Source organism: Phyllopteryx taeniolatus, chromosome 14 (assembly GCF_024500385.1).
Source record: "Phyllopteryx taeniolatus isolate TA_2022b chromosome 14, UOR_Ptae_1.2, whole genome shotgun sequence".
NCBI lineage: Eukaryota > Metazoa > Chordata > Actinopteri > Syngnathiformes > Syngnathidae > Phyllopteryx > Phyllopteryx taeniolatus.
In genome coordinates this window covers 5,306,649-5,324,120 of record NC_084515.1, presented here as the reverse complement: position 1 = coordinate 5,324,120, position 17,472 = coordinate 5,306,649, and the positions used below count along the sequence as shown (strand labels likewise).

Here is a 17,472-nt window from a genome sequence, read left to right as displayed (position 1 = left end):
TCACCTCGAGTGCACCACACACTATAAAAACAATAAGCACAAACTTACCGATTTTCTCTCATTTTAAAAATCTTAAATGTTAACAATTCGTATGTGTGTACCCTGCTTTAGGCAATGTTGACAGTAACACTTTGCACGATATGCTGACATCACAGAATAAAGATGGTTCGACTTCGCAAGTTTTAGTTTCTAAAAATGTTGGTCACGTTGTCTTATTTTAAATGAGTGATTTATGAATCTATTTTGAAGCAGCTTCGTGTTAATGAGCCAAAGTCAGCAGATGAACAAAATGTTCACACTCTGTTTGTGCACATTAAGCTGTTTAACACTCTTTTGTTTATTTGGGGTGCCAACAGAGAGGCATGGGAAGTATTTATCACTTTCCCTGCACTCCTGCTCCCTCTCCCTATCTTGCACAGTACAGAGAGCTCTTTCTTCAGGCCAGTCACATGATGCAGCATGTGTCTGTGATATGAATAACCAGAGCTTTCAGAGCAAGTTAACAATTAGCCAGACCTAATGGAGGGAAACCATGTGATCCCAACATAGTGACACACGCAGCTTTGTTGTCATTGCTTTTAAAATTTATTATGGAGAGTGGTGTGAGTATAATAGCATTGCTGTTTGTGTAACAATTTATGAGAAAATGTAAATTGTTTAATGATCTAGCCATGAAAATGATGGACCAAGATATAATACATTTTCATCATTAGCATATATTAGATTTATTGTTTTCTCTATTATTAATAGTCTCCCCCCCCAAAATTACCCCACCCACACGGTTCTGTTTTATGTGGGCCTTGCATATGCTTTTGTCCAACTGTAATTGTCTGACTTCTCCACTGAGTGGCAGTGCGGAGATGACTGCATCGTTGTACTTGGCTGTCATTACCATTCTCTGGTACAGTTTGATTCAGAAGACTTAGTGGAAGAACAAACAAATCAATATAATGCACTTGAGCCCATCAGACAGTTCTGTTATAAATACGGCTACGTTAACAATATAATCGTAATATTTTGAATTACACAATATCTATTGAATTGAACAAAATGAAAATTGCAGGCAGGAACACTGACTACACATTATCTAAGTATATAGGCATATGACTACAGTATGTGTTTTCGCATCTTATCAGCATGAATTATTCCTGGTAAATGCATTCCATTTATCGATATTGTATAACACTTGTCTAAAGGGTTTAATATTAGTGCAGTATCCCTTCAAACAAAGTACTGGGGGTCCTCGGTTTAAGGTTTGGTTCCTATGCTGGCAACGTAACGTCTCATCACTAACACTAAGTCATACTTACTGTAAATACCTGTATTTGAATGAAAAATGTCAATGCGATAACCAAAAACTGAGGAGGATGTGTGTAGATATACTAAATTTATTAGTATAAATTTATTAGTATAAATTTATACTAATATCCTTATCCTCACGAGGGTCGCGGCGTGCTGGAGCCTATCCCAGCTATCTTAGGGCAAGAGGCGGGGTACACCCTGAAATGGTCGCCAGCCAATCGCAGGGCACATTTAAACAAACAACCATTCGCACTCACATTCACACCTACGGGCAATTTAGATTCTTCAATCAACCTACCATGCATATTTTGGGATGTGGCAGGAAACTGGAGTACCCGGAGAAAACCCACACAGACACGGGAGAACATGAAAACTCCAAACAGTCGAGGCCGAATTTGAACCATGGTCCTCAGAACTGTGAGGCAGATGTGCTAACCAGTTGCTCAACGTGCCGTCCTAATTTAATTAATTACATATAATTATTAAGTAGTTACTGTCTACCTTGTATGACTTACAAATAAACACTTCAACCCCACTCCCCCACTTGAAACCTAAAATTATTCTATTGGTTTCTTTTAAACTACAATATTTAATAAGGACTCACCAATTAACTTCTGGTTTAAATAAATGTCTTGGTGTTGATTTATGGAAAGATACAATAACAAATCAACAAAAACCTGTTAATCTCTTATATACTGTAATATACACAGGGGAAGAACCACTGCAAGTCTTTCAAAGTAATTTACACTGTATCAGCCAACCATCCATGAATAGATCTTAAAAAGGGAGGAATGTTGCACTTCACATCTTCCGTCCTGGTGTTTTCACAGGAGAATAAAAAACAACCCACTTCAAATTCAATTTCTCCACAATGTTTATGTCTTGCATTTTCTCTAATATCCTGCGTTTGTTGGCGCCTTTCTATCCACAAACTAGGACATTAGAAATGTTTGGCCATCAACATCTCTATGACTTACTGCTTCCTGTCAAGATGAGGCCTGGTACATCAACAATGCCTGGCAGGAAAAAAAGTGGTGACTGCTACTGTCAACCTCTTACTTCTCATTTTGAATTTGTGTGTGTGCACGCGTCCTGTGAGACAGAGGGCAGCTTACCCACGTCATCATGTTGGACTGAGACTCAATGCATCAAAGAGCCTCCCATAGAGAACAACATGAACCATTGTCCTCCCGGCGGCTGTGCACCGGAAAACACTGTTCATGATCCCATAAAAATGTTTTTGGCACATGGATTAGGGCATGTTTCGCACAGTGAGTTGGATGGCTTTATGAAGAGATAAGAAACCGAAGGTGTTTTCTGTGGAATGTCAACTTTAATACCAGTTTGCACGATACAAATCTTTAGTCATTTGAAGCAAATACTGTATGATTAATTCAAATAAATCAAAAGCCCGAAGACATTGGTTTGTGATTTTAAAAAAAAATAAATAAATAAATTGAACAACACGTTACCACTATGCATACTGTACATGAATGCATAGAGGCCACATGTGACATCCCAGAAAGATGGGCCACCCTGTGCAGGAGGTTGAGAGTGATGATGGGAGGGGTCTGAAAAACTAACTTCCCATCATGGGAAGTGTGTGGCCAAAGCAGTTTATAAATTCCTATCCATGTTTCCACCTCACCCACAATCTGATCGATTCTCATGTTTTCATCACCATACAAAGGAAACGTCTGGTCCACTTTTGTAGTGTTTGGGGCTTTGTCAGACAAACGGGCACCGGCCCTACAATATGTGGACGTAGCCTCCAAGCTGCCCTCATATGCCCTCATGTTATCTGGATTGCAGAGTGCTTAGGAGGAACTTGTGCTTCTTTCTCTCCGACCTTCTTTGGTCCACCAGCAGTGATGTATAGCAGCGGCTACTCCCAGGTGTCCAAAGCCAACCGGCAGGCTCAAAAGAAGATGCAGTATCGGTCAAAGGGCAAAAGCTGTGGCTACTACATGAGGATCATCTTCTTCTTCTCCTCACTGATTCAGTCACTCATCATAGTGAGCCTGGTTCTCTTCTTGGTCTATGGCAAGACGCAGGACTCTGCTTCAACAACACGCATACAGGACTTGGAGGAGAGCTTCAGTCGGCTCTCCATTGAGAACGTCGCCCTCAGGCAGCAGAGGAGGAACCTGACAACACTACTCAACGTCACCCTAACTGAGAAGACCCGCAACGGCTGGGACCTGCTGAGAATTCGACGCTTGTCAAACATGTCTGTGATGTTTATTCAAGACCTGGACAAGAGACTGGTGAGGAATTAAAGAGCAAATGTTTTGACGTGAGCAAATTTAAGAAAAAATGTAATAAAAATTAAAAGAAAAATATCAATGTGACCGCTATATTTCTGTCATCTATATTCATGTAAAAATGTAGGCAAAAATATGCCTTTACAGAGTTAATATTCTTGGTTTTGTTGTCAGAGAGTTGTTGATTTAATAATATGCATTGTAATATGGTTATTGTTTCCAGTGGTGTAGAAGTGCACTACAACATACCTAAATACCTACCTTTCTAATATTTTGTTCAGCTTTAGCTCCCTAATCACCATAAACCACAATAAAGAAAATTTGATTTACAATACACAATCAAAATATAGACTTTTTTTGTATTATTTGTATTGTTACATATTCTAAACAGGATGTTTAATTCTAATAAACCACAATTATATTTTCCCAGTCAAGAATGTCATAGGCAGACAGCTAATGGTAACTCAATGTCAATTATTTTTTTATGTTTTATTCATTTATTTATGTTTTGTTTACCATAACATGAACAGCAACAGACAAATATTGAACTGATGATGTGCAGGAACCAGGAGCGTTTTCCTCCAAACTGCCCACAACCTCGTAAGTAGAATTTTTTTTAGTGGAAACCAAAAATCACTTTATAAATATGTAACGTGCATCTTTGTTTAATTTAACTTCTGATGTACTCTATGAAGTTTGCTAAAATGTGTCTTCCTCTTTATTTAAAGTACTGCGAACAGTGTCTCAGATTGGAGGTGATAACTGTGGGCTGCAGATGGAGCGGGTGACTGCTAGACTTGAACTTGTGGAATCCAACTTTACGCAAACAACACAGAAGATGAGAATGGAAATCGACCAGATTACCAAAGACAGGGACAACTTTAACCTGGAAGCCATCCGTCTAAGAAGAGACAAGGCCGTTCATCTAAAGGAGATTGAGTTTTGCAGACAAAGATGCAAAGAAGACTTTGTTCAGTCCTTGAGTGGTGTCTCCAATGTCTCAAGAGCTTTTCTACTGAAGATTGAATCCCTCTTCCCGGCCCACATTGCCTTCCAGCTCACCTGTGAGAAACAGAGAGATCACTTGGAGCAGATCCGCATCAACTGCACCAGTTTGTCTCGAGAGGTGGAGGACAGGTTCCAGAGCTACCTGAATAATGTAGGTGATCATATGTCTGAGATCCAGTCTCAGAACAGCCGCTTGAAGGCTGAGAACCTGCGACGGTCTGATGACTACCGTGTATGCAGTCAAAACCGCTCGGGTCTGATCATAGAGCACAGACAAACCCTAGAGAAGCTTCAGCTGAAACATGACAACGACTATGAGAGGCTTCTTTTGGAGAAAAACAGGTTCAGCGGAGATATTGAAGTCCTGGAAAACAGCGTCAAATACAAAAATAAAGAAGTACAACACCTCACAGAGCAACTCAGGCAGCTCACCATTTCCTGCATGCCTAAGGTATATTTGTGTGTGTGTGTATGTGTGTAACATTTGTTGGTTTTTCCATATGTTACATTACTTTCATTTTATTTCAGACTGGATTTGGTGGCTTACCAGGACCTGGCATGGGACAGTTTGGGAGGGGAGGTTCTGATGGTTTTAGCTCAAACTTCAATTCACCCGCTTTAGGATCAGGCAAACCAGGATTAACTGGGTTGGGCTCATCAACGTTTGGGTCAACTGGGTTAAATCCAAATCTTGGTTCAACTGGCTCAGGATTAAATAGGTTTGGATCAACTGGGTTGGGCTCCTCAAGTGTCAGTTCAACTGGTTTAGGATTAAACAAACAGGGTTCAACTGGGTTGGGCTCCTCAAGTGTCAGTTCAACTGGGTCAGGATTAAACAAACTAGGATCAACGGGGGTGGGCTCTTCGAGTCTTGGTTCAACTGGGCCAGGATTAAACAAACTAGGCTCAACAAGGTTAGGTTCCTCTGGTCTTGGCTCAGCTGGGTCAGGAATAAATAAACCAGGCTCAACAGGTTTAGGTTCCTCTGGTCTTGGCTCAGCTGGGTCAGGAATAAATAAACTAGGCTCAACGGGTTTAGGTTCCTCTGGTCTTGGCTCAACTGGGCCTGGATTAAACAAACCAGGCTCAACAGGGTTAGGTTCCTCTGGTCTTGGCACAGCTGGGTCAGGAATAAATAAACCAGGCTCAACAGGTTTAGGTTCCTCTGGTCTTGGCTCAGCTGGGTCAGGAATAAACAAATTAGGTTCAAATGGGTTAGGCTCCTCAAGTCTCGGCTCAAATAGGTCAGGAATAAATAAATTAGGTTCAAATGGGTTAGGCTCCTCAAGTCTTGGCTCAACTGGGACAGGATTAACCAAACCAGGGTCAACGGGATTGGGCTCTTCGAGCCTTGGGTCAACTGGGTCAGGATTAAATAAATTAGGATCAAGTGGTTTGGGCACTTCGAGTCTTGGCTCAACTGGATCAAATAATAAACCAACATCAAGTCTTATAAGCTCTGGTCTTGGGTCAAGTGGGTCATTGAGTTCTGTATTTTCCCGGTTGGGGCTTGCGTCAAGCAACAGTAACACGGGACAAAGTAAGCCAGGAAGTGGAACAGGAAGAGGAACATCAAGTGGATCTTCACTTGGAACAGGACGGACCGGTGGTCTGGGAGTTGGATCACGTAAGAAAAAATGCTGCATTGCTTACAATGTTGTGTCAGTGCATATTGACTGATGAATGTATTTTTTTCTGTGTAAACAGTCCCCATTGCTCAGCACCTTGAAGAGCTGCAACGTATCATCAACCCCTCTTACTCCTATGAGTGAGTATGAAGTACTAAAGCTGTCGCTTGTAGTTGAGCTCTTGAGTGTTTTAGTGTACTTGAGATATACAGTATTCAGACATTTAAAAAAAGGCACCAAAACTATAGATAAGTAGTGTATTTGGAAAGATCTAATCTCATTACTCCTACTGCGATAATAATTTGTTTTATAACTTTTATATTTCACAGCCAATGCAATAAGTGGATATAAAAATAATCTACACCCCCTGTTTGAATGTCAGGTTTTGGTGATATAAATATATGAGACCAAGTTAAATAATTACAAATCTTTTTCCACCATGAATGTGGCCTATAACCTGTACAACAATCAATTTAAATTAAAAAAAATATCATTTTTTGTTGCTTAAAATATCTTATTTTTTTCAAGTGTCGCAATAGATCTGTTTAATCATTAAACTTGAATGTATTTCCATCACACAACAATAACCTGCATCCAATTACTCACTGTGTCTTTTCAGAGAGAGACAAGAGCTGTCCAGAATGTTGGGTTAGTCCATCGTAAGGAAAAATGAAAACTGAGAGGGATTTATCAATGCCAGCCCATAAAGTTCCCCATGGCTTTCTTTATATGTGTTTTATAATATGCTCTCTTCAAGATGTTGAATACTACAATATGCACATTCAAAAGAATATACAAACTTAAGCACTTTTTTATACAGAATTTGAAATCTGTATTTTAATCACATGTATCTCTAAGTGTGTACAATTGTGAGAACAAGCACATGTGGTATTTTTAAACTTGCAAATACAGAAGTCTTTGTTCAATTGTGTCTGTCTCTTTTTAATAAACAAATGTACTTGAGATATTAGTCCATTCCCACCCGGAAGTAACTGTTTGTCCCTGTGTGCCTCGTCTATTGTGTCCGTAATGATCTCCAAACAACACTTTATTTGCCCCCCAGTTGAAGACCAGATTTACTGGCACCGTGATGAAATCCATCCACCATGTTTACATTCACCTGTCAGCAGATGGGAGTAACCGCCACTAATATTAATGAAAACAAGACCCTGTACTTGACTGTAAAAAGAACATGGAAATCCATTAGATAAACAAAATCCAAATATATCAAGCAAATGGTCACAGGGTTGGCTATATTTTAATCAAATTAGTGTCATGACCTTTCATAATAAAACATCCCAACTGTTGCTGAAAAAAATGACTTTATCATTTGCATTTAACATTCAAATATGACTTAGGCAACTATGCTATTAGGCTAATTATATATATATATATATATTTTTTTTTCCAGATTATCATGACCTGGATGGTTGAGAATCTACACACACAAAGAAAAAAACATTTCAGCAAGCACAATCAGAATCAGAATCATCTCAGAATCAATGCTGTTTTTTAATGATATTTTGACAGTATGTGGAAAATAACTGAGGCGATTATGCTACTGCGGCTAACGATATATACAACTGCCCTTAAATGTAATTATTATTTTTTTTTTTTTTGTTACCAATAAATCATCTATCATTTCCATTCAGAAGTCTTGGAAAATACTGAATAGTAAATATTGTACAATTTGTTAAGAAGAGATTGGTGAAAAGAAATTGGCGGTAATCCTCTGTGTGGGGGTGGGTGGTGGGGGGATGCTAGTTGGGTACAGATTTTCTGCCAAAATGTAAAGAACAAATCTATAACAAGGAACATGAAACGCCACTATTTAAAATCCAAATACATCAATCTAGCCAATGTTCACTGGTGCAGCTAAATTCCGTTAGCCTGATAGCATAATTCAATAATCCCAAATCCTTTTTAATTTACTGTCACAATATCAATACAAAGTACCAATATGATTGCTAAAAAAAATTTTTTTTTCTTTGTCTGTGTAAATTCTTAGTCATCCAGGTCATGGTAATGTGCAAAGATTGAATAGACAAACTGGACTCTTCTTATTTGCTGATTTTTTTTTTCTTCTTGTTTTCCGAAACATTTAGAAATGACTCTGGCAATTATGCTAATAGGCTAACCATGACCATCAAATGAGTACCATGACCTTTCATGAATAAAATATTGTATCACTACTGTTGCTTGAGAATCATCACATTTGCAGCACATAATGACACAGTCAAATGAAATTAATGATCTGTATTCACTTCGATTTCCACAGACAAGCAAAACATCACTATAGGAACCCATAAACATCCTGTCCGTTCTACTGTGAGAGGATGTTTGGAGCCTTCTGTAAATCCCAGTGTGTATTGTCTTGTATTGTAGTGCCAATTAATGCTTGGATGCGACTGAATGAAGAGCTCTCGTCGAAAGGATTTCCTTTGTATAATATCAAGTAATTTTCCACATATAGACTGTAGAGAGCCAAGTCCGGGCGCCACCTGTCATGATATTAAAAGTTGTGGCTACTTTAGGGAATTAGTTTATTTCACTAACCAAGACAGTCTGAATGAAAATCATGTTTGTGCACTAGTCTGTGCAAACATGATTCACTCTTATCTCAAAACATTTTCCTGCATTGCCAGCTCATCTCAGTAGTCATTCCTCTTCTTCAATAACACATTGACTAATGTTATGGAAGGACTTTAACTCAATGGACTTATTTTATTGGGGGGGGGGGTCGTTATATTGGATAATTTTCAAGGTTTTCCTGTAACCAACAAACATGTTTCCTCATAATGTGGGGTTGAAATACAGCTTTCACGCAATGTGCCATTTGTTCCCCTGTGGCTTGACACCTACAGTCCGGAAGGCTTTAAAATATCAAAATTAACTGTTTAAGTGTTACTTGTGTTCAAATCGTGACATCAGTTTAACGTTTATGTACAGTAAATTAAAGACTTCTTCACTTGCTTAATGGCAAGAAAATACACAGGAAACTCAGAGAAATGCAGTGGTTTATGACAAGTTTAAGTCATTCCGTGACCACGCTCGTAACTCAAATGAATTTCCCCAATGAAATGAATGGAAATGCCATTGATCTGTTGCAGCCTCCCCCCAAAAAATACAGCAAAAAAATGTGTAATATGTTTTTTAATAAGGAAAATAGCACTCTATAATCCATCCATTTTCTGAACTGCTTATCCTCACTAGGGTCACGGCTGTGCTGGCGCCTACCTCAGGTGACTTCGGGCAAGTGGCGGGGTACACCCTGGACTGGTCACCAGCCAATCACGGCACATATAGACAAACAACCATTCATACAAATATTCACACCTGCAAACAATTTAGAGTCTTCAATCACAACCTACCATGCATATTTTTGGAATGTGGGAGGAAACCGGAGTACCCGAAAAAAAAACACATAGCCACGGGGAGAACATGCAAACTTCACACAGGGAGGCCAGAGTTGAACCCGGGACCTCAAAACTGTGAGCCAGATGTGCTAACCAGTTGTTCACTGTGCCGCCCACAATCTATAATACTATACTTTATTTTTTTAAAAAAACTTTCACACTAAACATTTAACAAAGAAAATTATGTGTATTCAAAACAATATAGCTTTGCCTTAAGAAAGTCTGCTTGGCTTAAAGCTATCAAACAATGCAAAATGTCACTGACGGATAACGGTTGGCATTGATATTTGTGATTTTAGCGCTTTTATGTGTTATAGAATTAAATTTGCTTTGGTTTAACAGCAACGCGTATTTGAACACGGTGGAGCAGCACATGTAGACAGGTAATATAACAATACTCACAAGCATGTATTCTTTATCCTCTATGGAAAATGACAAATATTAAAGCATCTTACTGAGTGAGTCACAGTAGTTTAGAAAAAGAAGGCTATAGTTATTTTGTGTCTGCATGACTATCCAGTATTATACTGACTCCCATTAGCCAAGGCAGACAAACCAGAAGGAGCAGCACAATGAATTGGATTGCAGCATTAAATCTTGATGCCCAACCTGTTTAATTCTTTACATTCTGTTAATTATGTTAATCCTGTTTTATAAAGTACAATATTATAGAGAGCTATTTTTCCTTTGTAAAAACAAACATAACAATGTTTGGAGGTTTGTTTCTTTTGGTGGGGAGGCTGGAGCAGATTAACGGCATTTTCATTAATTTCAATGGAAAAAGATGATTTGAGTTTTGAGTTAGGCGCATGGTCACAGAACAAATTAAACTCATACCTCAAGGCACCACTGTATTAATAAATGATGGATGAGGGAATATTCTCTTTTTCATCAAGGGACTAGTCAAAGCATGTAATCTAAGGCCTGGTACACATAAAGGTTTTTCACACGTCATCTCACAAAACCAAAGAAGAAACACTTCCAGATACGCGCCAATGTTTCCTGAGTGTTGCTGAAGGTTGCTGGAGCAGAGACCCTTGTAAAATGGCGATGTTCTCAAAAGAACGACTGCTTTGGGAAATACTTCTTGCCACCTGGGGAACCCACTTTTTCTACATAAAACGACATCGGGTAAGACATTTTTGTTTTCATTTATGGTCTCTTTCGTTTTCGTCAGTCTTGGGTGCTTCTTTAATTGGCTACATTGTTTCACGTCACCATTGTCTGCGTCATGACTCGGGAGAAGTCGGCGTTCCCCACACACATGATGCGCTTTGGTCGTAAATATTGAACACGTTCATAATTTAAGATCGTCAGCCCCGACCTGTTTCGGACCCTAAAATTGGGACGAATCCACTCTTAACACACATCAGACCTCAGGACAATCTTTTAGGATAATACGTGCCTTAGCTCAAAAAATATTGCGAAAGGGGTCAAAGGGACGTAAATATTTCAAAACTTTGTCTGACTCGTCTGCGGCTGTGACTAAGGGATGTCGCCCCTCAGCAGTGATGGCATGACGAACATTGAGGGGTCCATTGTGTCGCAGCCTGGCTGACCACCTCCCAGGGCCTCCTGGTACAGGAAAGGGAATGGATGCTAATGATTACAACGTCCTTCCTCACCTGGGGTTGTACGACTCTGACCTCTTTTGTCTGTGCTTGGTAATGGTCTCCTTTACTGCGAATTCTAATTGCATTTCCTCTTTGCTTGCACTGTCTCTCGGTCTCATGGCCTAGCCTGGTAAAGCCATTGAGCTGGGAAGGGAAATATAAACGCTGAGCAGTGGGCTTCCTCTTATGTCACTGTCATTGACCTTGACCTTTTTAATCTTTCAAGTTTCACAGGGTTTTTCACTTTACACTCTTTTCAATGGTGTGTCAAATTTAGAAGACATTTATTTTCATTTTACAGGGACTTAAAGACAGTATCTGTATGCCTCTGTTTTATTTAGACCAGTCAGGATACATGCTGTGTGGTGTTTGCACTCAATGTTGTGTGGGCAACGTTGTTTCTTGAGCGCTGGAAGAAGGAAGAAGTCGAGCTGGCGTACAGGTGGGGCATCATTGACACCCCTGCAGTTATTGATTCTTTTTTTTAACCACCAATCATTGAAATGTGGCGAGTAGAACACGTTGAGTCAGAGTGCTCCCAGTACCTATGCTCCTTGAAGGAAGCATGACCTAGACAAGTTTGAGGCAAATGTAAATTATGAATCCTAACTGAAAAACAGGTCAGAAACTGAAAAAAAATCTGAAAAAATAAAAACCTTTAAATCTAAATTATTTATCAAAAGCAAGGCTAAATTAGTTCGGAAGTCAGGTGACTTGTCTTTTAACCTTTACTGGGGCTATGTAACATTTGTTGCATTAATTTAGCCATTTTGTTTCTTACATTGGTTAATTAAAATGTTTCTTCATATTTATTGATTTATCTCATTGAAACATTGGTTCATTGTAAATCCATCCATCCATTTTCCATACCGCTTATCCTCACTAGCGTCGCGGGTGTGCTGGCGCCTATCTTAGCTGACTGGGCGAGAGGCGGGGTACAATCTGAACAGGTCACCAGCCAATCACAGGGCGCATACGGACAAACAACCATTCGCAGTCACATTCACACCCACGGGCAATTTAGAGTCTTCAACCTACCATGCATGTTTTTGGGATGTCGGAGGAAACCGGAGTATCCTGAGAAAGGCCACGCAGGAGAAGAACATGCTAACTCAGCACAACCGAGGCCAGATTTGAACTCCGGTCCTCAGAACTGGCAGGCAGATGTGCTAACCAGTCTGTCACTTTGCCGCTGGTTTGTTGTAAATAGTAAATAAAATACAAAAAAATATTAACAAAATGAAAATATACTATTTCTGTTTTATTTTTTTCTATTGCATTAAATAATTGGTTGATATTATCAATGAATAATGAGAGTCAACTATATGTTTTATGTTATCTTTTATGTTCAAATTAGCCTATTAAGACCTATTTTACATACACATTTTAATTTTATTTTATTATGATGTCCGAGAGGTGTTCATTTTAAAAATCAAATGTGATCCTTGAGCATAAAAGTTTGCCCGCAACTGACATATTTAATTTCAAGCAATCCATTTGGTCTTCAGTTAGAATTTTTTTAAATGATTATTATTAGACTTTATTGGGCGGCACGGTGGCCGACTGGTTAGAGCGTCAGCCTCACAGTTCTGAGGACCCGGGTTCAATCCCCGGCCCCGCCTGTGTGGAGTTTGCATGTTCTCCCCGTGCCTGCGTGGGTTTTCTCCGGGTACTCCGGTTTCCTCCCACATCCCAAAAACATGCATGAATTGGAGACTCTAAATTGCCCGTAGGCATGACTGTGAGTGCGAATGGTTGTTTGTTCCTATGTGCCCTGCGATTGGCTGGGAACCAGTTCAGGGTGTACCCCGCCTCCTGCCCGATGACAGCTGGGATAGGCTCCAGCACGCCCGCGACCCTAGTGAGGACAAGCGGCTCAGAAAATGGATGGATGGATAGACTTTATTGTTCACTGCTATACTTTAGCATCTTTAGCACCTCCAGTGCTTGTTGTGACCAACTAATAGAACAGTACAGTATGTCACTTGGCCACACGAACGAGGCTCAAATGAAAGACTACATTCCCACAAAGACCAACAAAAAGGAACACACCAACCGAAGCCTAAATAAGGAGACTCCGCAGTCCAAACCTAAAATTTTAGAACTGAAGAAGCCTTTTGGATTAAAGGTGAAACGTCTTGTACAAGTCGTTTCAAACGGACAAAAGTCCAATTATCTTCAACCTTTGCGGATTACTGTGACCTGGATGACTAACAATGTACACATACAGTATTACCAACAAATAGTTAGATCTGACGTCTTTTTAACCTTTAAAACGCACACCGACATGACAGGATTATACATTTCGATGAGTGTCGAAAGACCAATTACATGATTAGCTTGCTACTAGCTTCGTAGCTAATGAAATGCAATAGGTTAGCGATACGGCATACTTACTGTTCATGTATAATGGCAGTTTTGCATGAGGTTCTCTAGAGCAGTAATTGTCAACCAGTGTGCCGGGGCACATTAGTGTGCCGTGAGCGTTCTTCAGGTGTGCCGTGGGAAATTATAAAAGTTTACATAATTGGTCGAAAAATTTTTTATTTACAAGAAATAATGTATCTTTGTTCATCTATTCATGCCAGTGAGGCATCGTGAAAGACAGAACAAATAAATGCTCTTCTATTAGATGGAAGTACATGTAGCCACATTTTGTTGGTGTGCTGTGAGATTTTTCAATTGTAAAAGATGTGCCTTGGCTCCATAAAGGTTGGAAATCACTGCTCTAGAGTATGAGGCTCTTAACCTCGAGCCCCATGTTGGCTGTGGTGTTTTTTGTGTACTATTCATCTTTTGAAAGAAACTTATTTTCATCTCACACTTTATTGACCTCCTATTTATTTAAAAAAATATCATGTATTCCTCTATCAAGTTTTCGCACATCCATTCATAGTCATGTCAATTTTAAATCATACTTGGGTATGATTTTAGAATGTAGTGAGTGGTGCCAAACACATCTATTTAATATTTTGTCTTGGAAACATTCAGCTCCAAATGAAATAACATGGAAAATGCATATGGCTCATGTTGGACTCATGTTGCACATTAGAACAAAAAAAAATAAAAAATGAAAAAAAAAAACGTCAATGAGGATGTATGAGAAAGTGAATTGAAGAATTACTTGCTTACTTGTAGCTCATGGGAAGTGAGATATATATGTACATGTTGCACACATACAATGGCCCGGCTAGCAGAGTTGTTAGAGCATGAAATTCTTAATCTCAGGGTCATGTGTTTGAGACCTACGTTGGGCAGAAATGTTTGTGGACTCAACACTAACTGATGTTTTAAGTGTACTTTTCATCATTTACAATAAGCTTATTTTCCTTTCATACTTTATTGATTTCCTATTTATTTTAATAAATATAATGTATTCCTCCAAGTTTTCGCACATCCATTCATAGTCATGTCAATTTTAAATCATACTCGAGTATGATTTAAAATGACACGATTTAATACAATAATCATCCTCCCACCCCCATTTTGGACTCATGTTGCGCATTACAACAAAAATGGTTTGTAATCAAAAAAGGAAAATAAAAATCAAGGTGGCTGTATGAGAAAGTTTATGGAAGAATTACTTGAATACTAATGTATGTAATTTATTGCAAAAATGTAGAAAATAAAACCCAGCCGTAACCTATGCTGTGGATAAAGCATACCTTCTCAACATTGTAAAAGATTTACAATCAACATTTTCATTTCAGTGCTAGTCGTTTCATCATTTATGCCTAGATCAGACTCCAGGATTTTAGCCCCGATATTGGCCCGATTAGCTATCACGGGTGATTTCCCAGATTGGGTTTGACATATTTTGTCGGGAACAACAAAACTTCTTGTAGTGTGATCCTCAACCAACGATTTGGCCCTCCGATAGCCCTAGGACGCCAAAATGAAAAGTCTAGTGCCTGGATCCGACTACAAGACAAATTTGGTTTTTCACGATTGCACTACGTCAGACTACTGCCATAAAATCTTGCCGTATCAGTGGCAACACTACAGGACACGTTTTTGGGCTCTCCATTCTTGGATTGCATGAGGTATGTTTACGTACTTTTAATACGTCAAGGTGCGCTGTCGGAGAGTTGTCGTTGATATGTCACACTGCACGGAAGGTGCTTTTTTTCTCATATTGAGATTACATTTATTTTTATTTTATTTTTATTTTTTTATTAATCTGAAGTTGACACTTCCGCGTAAACAAAAAAGATGGATATATGTGAACAGTATGGTTAGGGTTTTTTTTATTTTTAATTTTCTTTTAAATGTATGTAAGGTTAGAATGATTATTTCGCTATTATGGAGATTTCATTGTGAAGATGCCTTACTAACGTGGTTATATGTTCTGAAGCCAGAATATATAATGTAGAAACCTTTTACTGAAGTTTACATTTTTACTGTGATTTATTGCAACTATCCAAGTTGCTGGTATAGTCCTGTAATACCCTACTTTTTTTTTTTTTATCTGTGTCACTGATTATCCATCACTTTCTAGGAAGCTTTCACTACAGGCAGGGTTGTGCAGAAGCCTACTGAGCACCTGCTATGTTGAGGACACGTAATAGAGCCAAACCCACAGTATGAGGTTTGACTTCTGAGGGTTTGCGTCAACCCGACAGACACAGCAGTCCCAGGAGACAGTACGTATAGCATGTATGTTGGCAGTCTCCATAGCAATTAGGTCATGCAATGCAAGAGCATTCATTCATTTCCTTGTTGCTAATAAAGTGTCTGGACCAATTCAGCTCTCTTATTTTGAAATAGGACAGTAATAGTAATTGCAGGCCGAGCCACTCCCTGTTGGCCTTAAATGCTTCTTCTTTTGCGCCCTCTGGTGTCCGATGTGACTCATTGACGTTACCATTTACACAACCTTTTACAGTTCAAATTTGGTACAATTTGCAAACTAGCAGTACACCAATAAATGTTAACCCTAGTGCAATCCATATTACGATAGCAACTTCATAAAAAAAGATCAATTTGATGAATACGACAATGACAAGAAGTAATTCATTTAGCAGGAAGAAGTTGGTCAGACGAAACCAAAGTTGAGCTATTTGGCACCAGCTCGAGCCACCGTGTTTGGAGGATGGAAATTTTTTTTTAAGTGTGGCCCATACAACACCTTCCCCACAGTGAAGCATGGAAGTAGAAACATTATATTTTGGGGATGTTTATCTGCAGGTACAGGGCCACTTTACCACTTTGAGGAGCCAATGAAGAGAGCTGTTTACCGTAGAAGAAAATCTCCTTACCTCGCTACAAGAACACTTAACATGGGTTGTGAATGGGTCTTGACAACGAGCCAAATCGTATTGCCAGGGCAACAAAAGAGTGGCTCAAGAAGAAGCATATTAAGGTTATGGAGTAATCGAGACAGTCTACAATGCACAACTTATGTTGTTTTTTTCCCTGTCTGATATTATCTCTATTTCCATAATGATATTTCCATTTTCTATACCGCTTATCCTCTTTAGCGTTGCAAGTGAGCTGGAGCTTATCCCAGCTGACTTTGTGCGAGAGGCGAGATGCACCCTGGACTGGTCACCAGCCAATCGCAAGGTACATACTGTATAGAAAAACATTCACACCTATGGACAATTTGGAGTTTTCAATCAACCTAACATGCATGTACTGGAGAAAACGCGCACAAGCACAGGGTGAACATGTAAGCTTCACACAGGAAGGCCAGAGCCCGGATTTGAACTGCCAACCTCGAATGTGATTGGATAATTGTGAACACGGCCACATCACAGTGACAAGCAGGTGTGCAAACTTGTGCAACCACATTAGTTCAGTTCTATCTTTACTTCACCTCTTGAAAAGTTGTTTAACAACATCCACAATGTAACATTGAATGTTGACACGACTAGAGTTAGTGTTGTAGTAAATTCTGCTTTATGAACTTTAAATTCTTCTGATCCTCAAGCTGACTTATCTTACATTGTCAAGGCAGCCGGTGCAGCGTGATTTCTAAGTTTAACCATCATCTGTCTATACCAGCGACCTGTAGTGACAGGCAGAACAACTCCATGCTCTATGCTCCACTAGATGGCAGAAGGTATAATTAAACTACGTTTATTCACAACTTCTCCGTCCATAAAAACGGAATCTGCGCGTTTACAATGCGATATTTAGATTTGTTGGAAGGCTGCCGAGTCGCTACTTTGCTTCCTAGATTTGCAAGCATTGTTTTCCAGGCATGTCGAGGCAATTTCGCCTCCTCTGTCGTCACCGA

At 39.3% G+C, this 17,472-nt stretch overlaps 1 protein-coding gene across 1 annotated transcript; it reads left to right on the top strand.

The window, feature by feature from the left end:
* Positions 1–2,935: 2,935 nt before the first annotated feature.
* On the top strand, positions 2,936–7,128 carry plvapa (plasmalemma vesicle associated protein a). Its single transcript, XM_061798068.1, has 6 exons — positions 2,936–3,569; positions 4,097–4,166; positions 4,295–5,025; positions 5,103–6,201; positions 6,282–6,342; positions 6,822–7,128. Exons 1-6 carry the CDS (start codon positions 3,174–3,176, stop codon positions 6,853–6,855), a joined length of 2,391 nt encoding a protein of 796 aa, XP_061654052.1. The 5' UTR covers positions 2,936–3,173; the 3' UTR covers positions 6,856–7,128.
* The last annotated feature ends 10,344 nt before the right edge of the window (positions 7,129–17,472 follow it).

What these genes read in the sequence shown, in the direction of transcription:
- plvapa (XM_061798068.1), top strand. Translation starts at nt 3,174, where the DNA reads ATGTATAGCAGCGGCTACTCCCAGGTGTCCAAAGCCAACCGGCAGGCT. An exon ending in TCCAAACTGCCCACAACCTC is followed by an intron (nt 4,167 to 4,294) that starts GTAAGTAGAATT and finishes CTTTATTTAAAG; the next exon opens with TACTGCGAACAGTGTCTCAG. An exon ending in TGGTCTGGGAGTTGGATCAC is followed by an intron (nt 6,202 to 6,281) that starts GTAAGAAAAAAT and finishes CTGTGTAAACAG; the next exon opens with TCCCCATTGCTCAGCACCTT.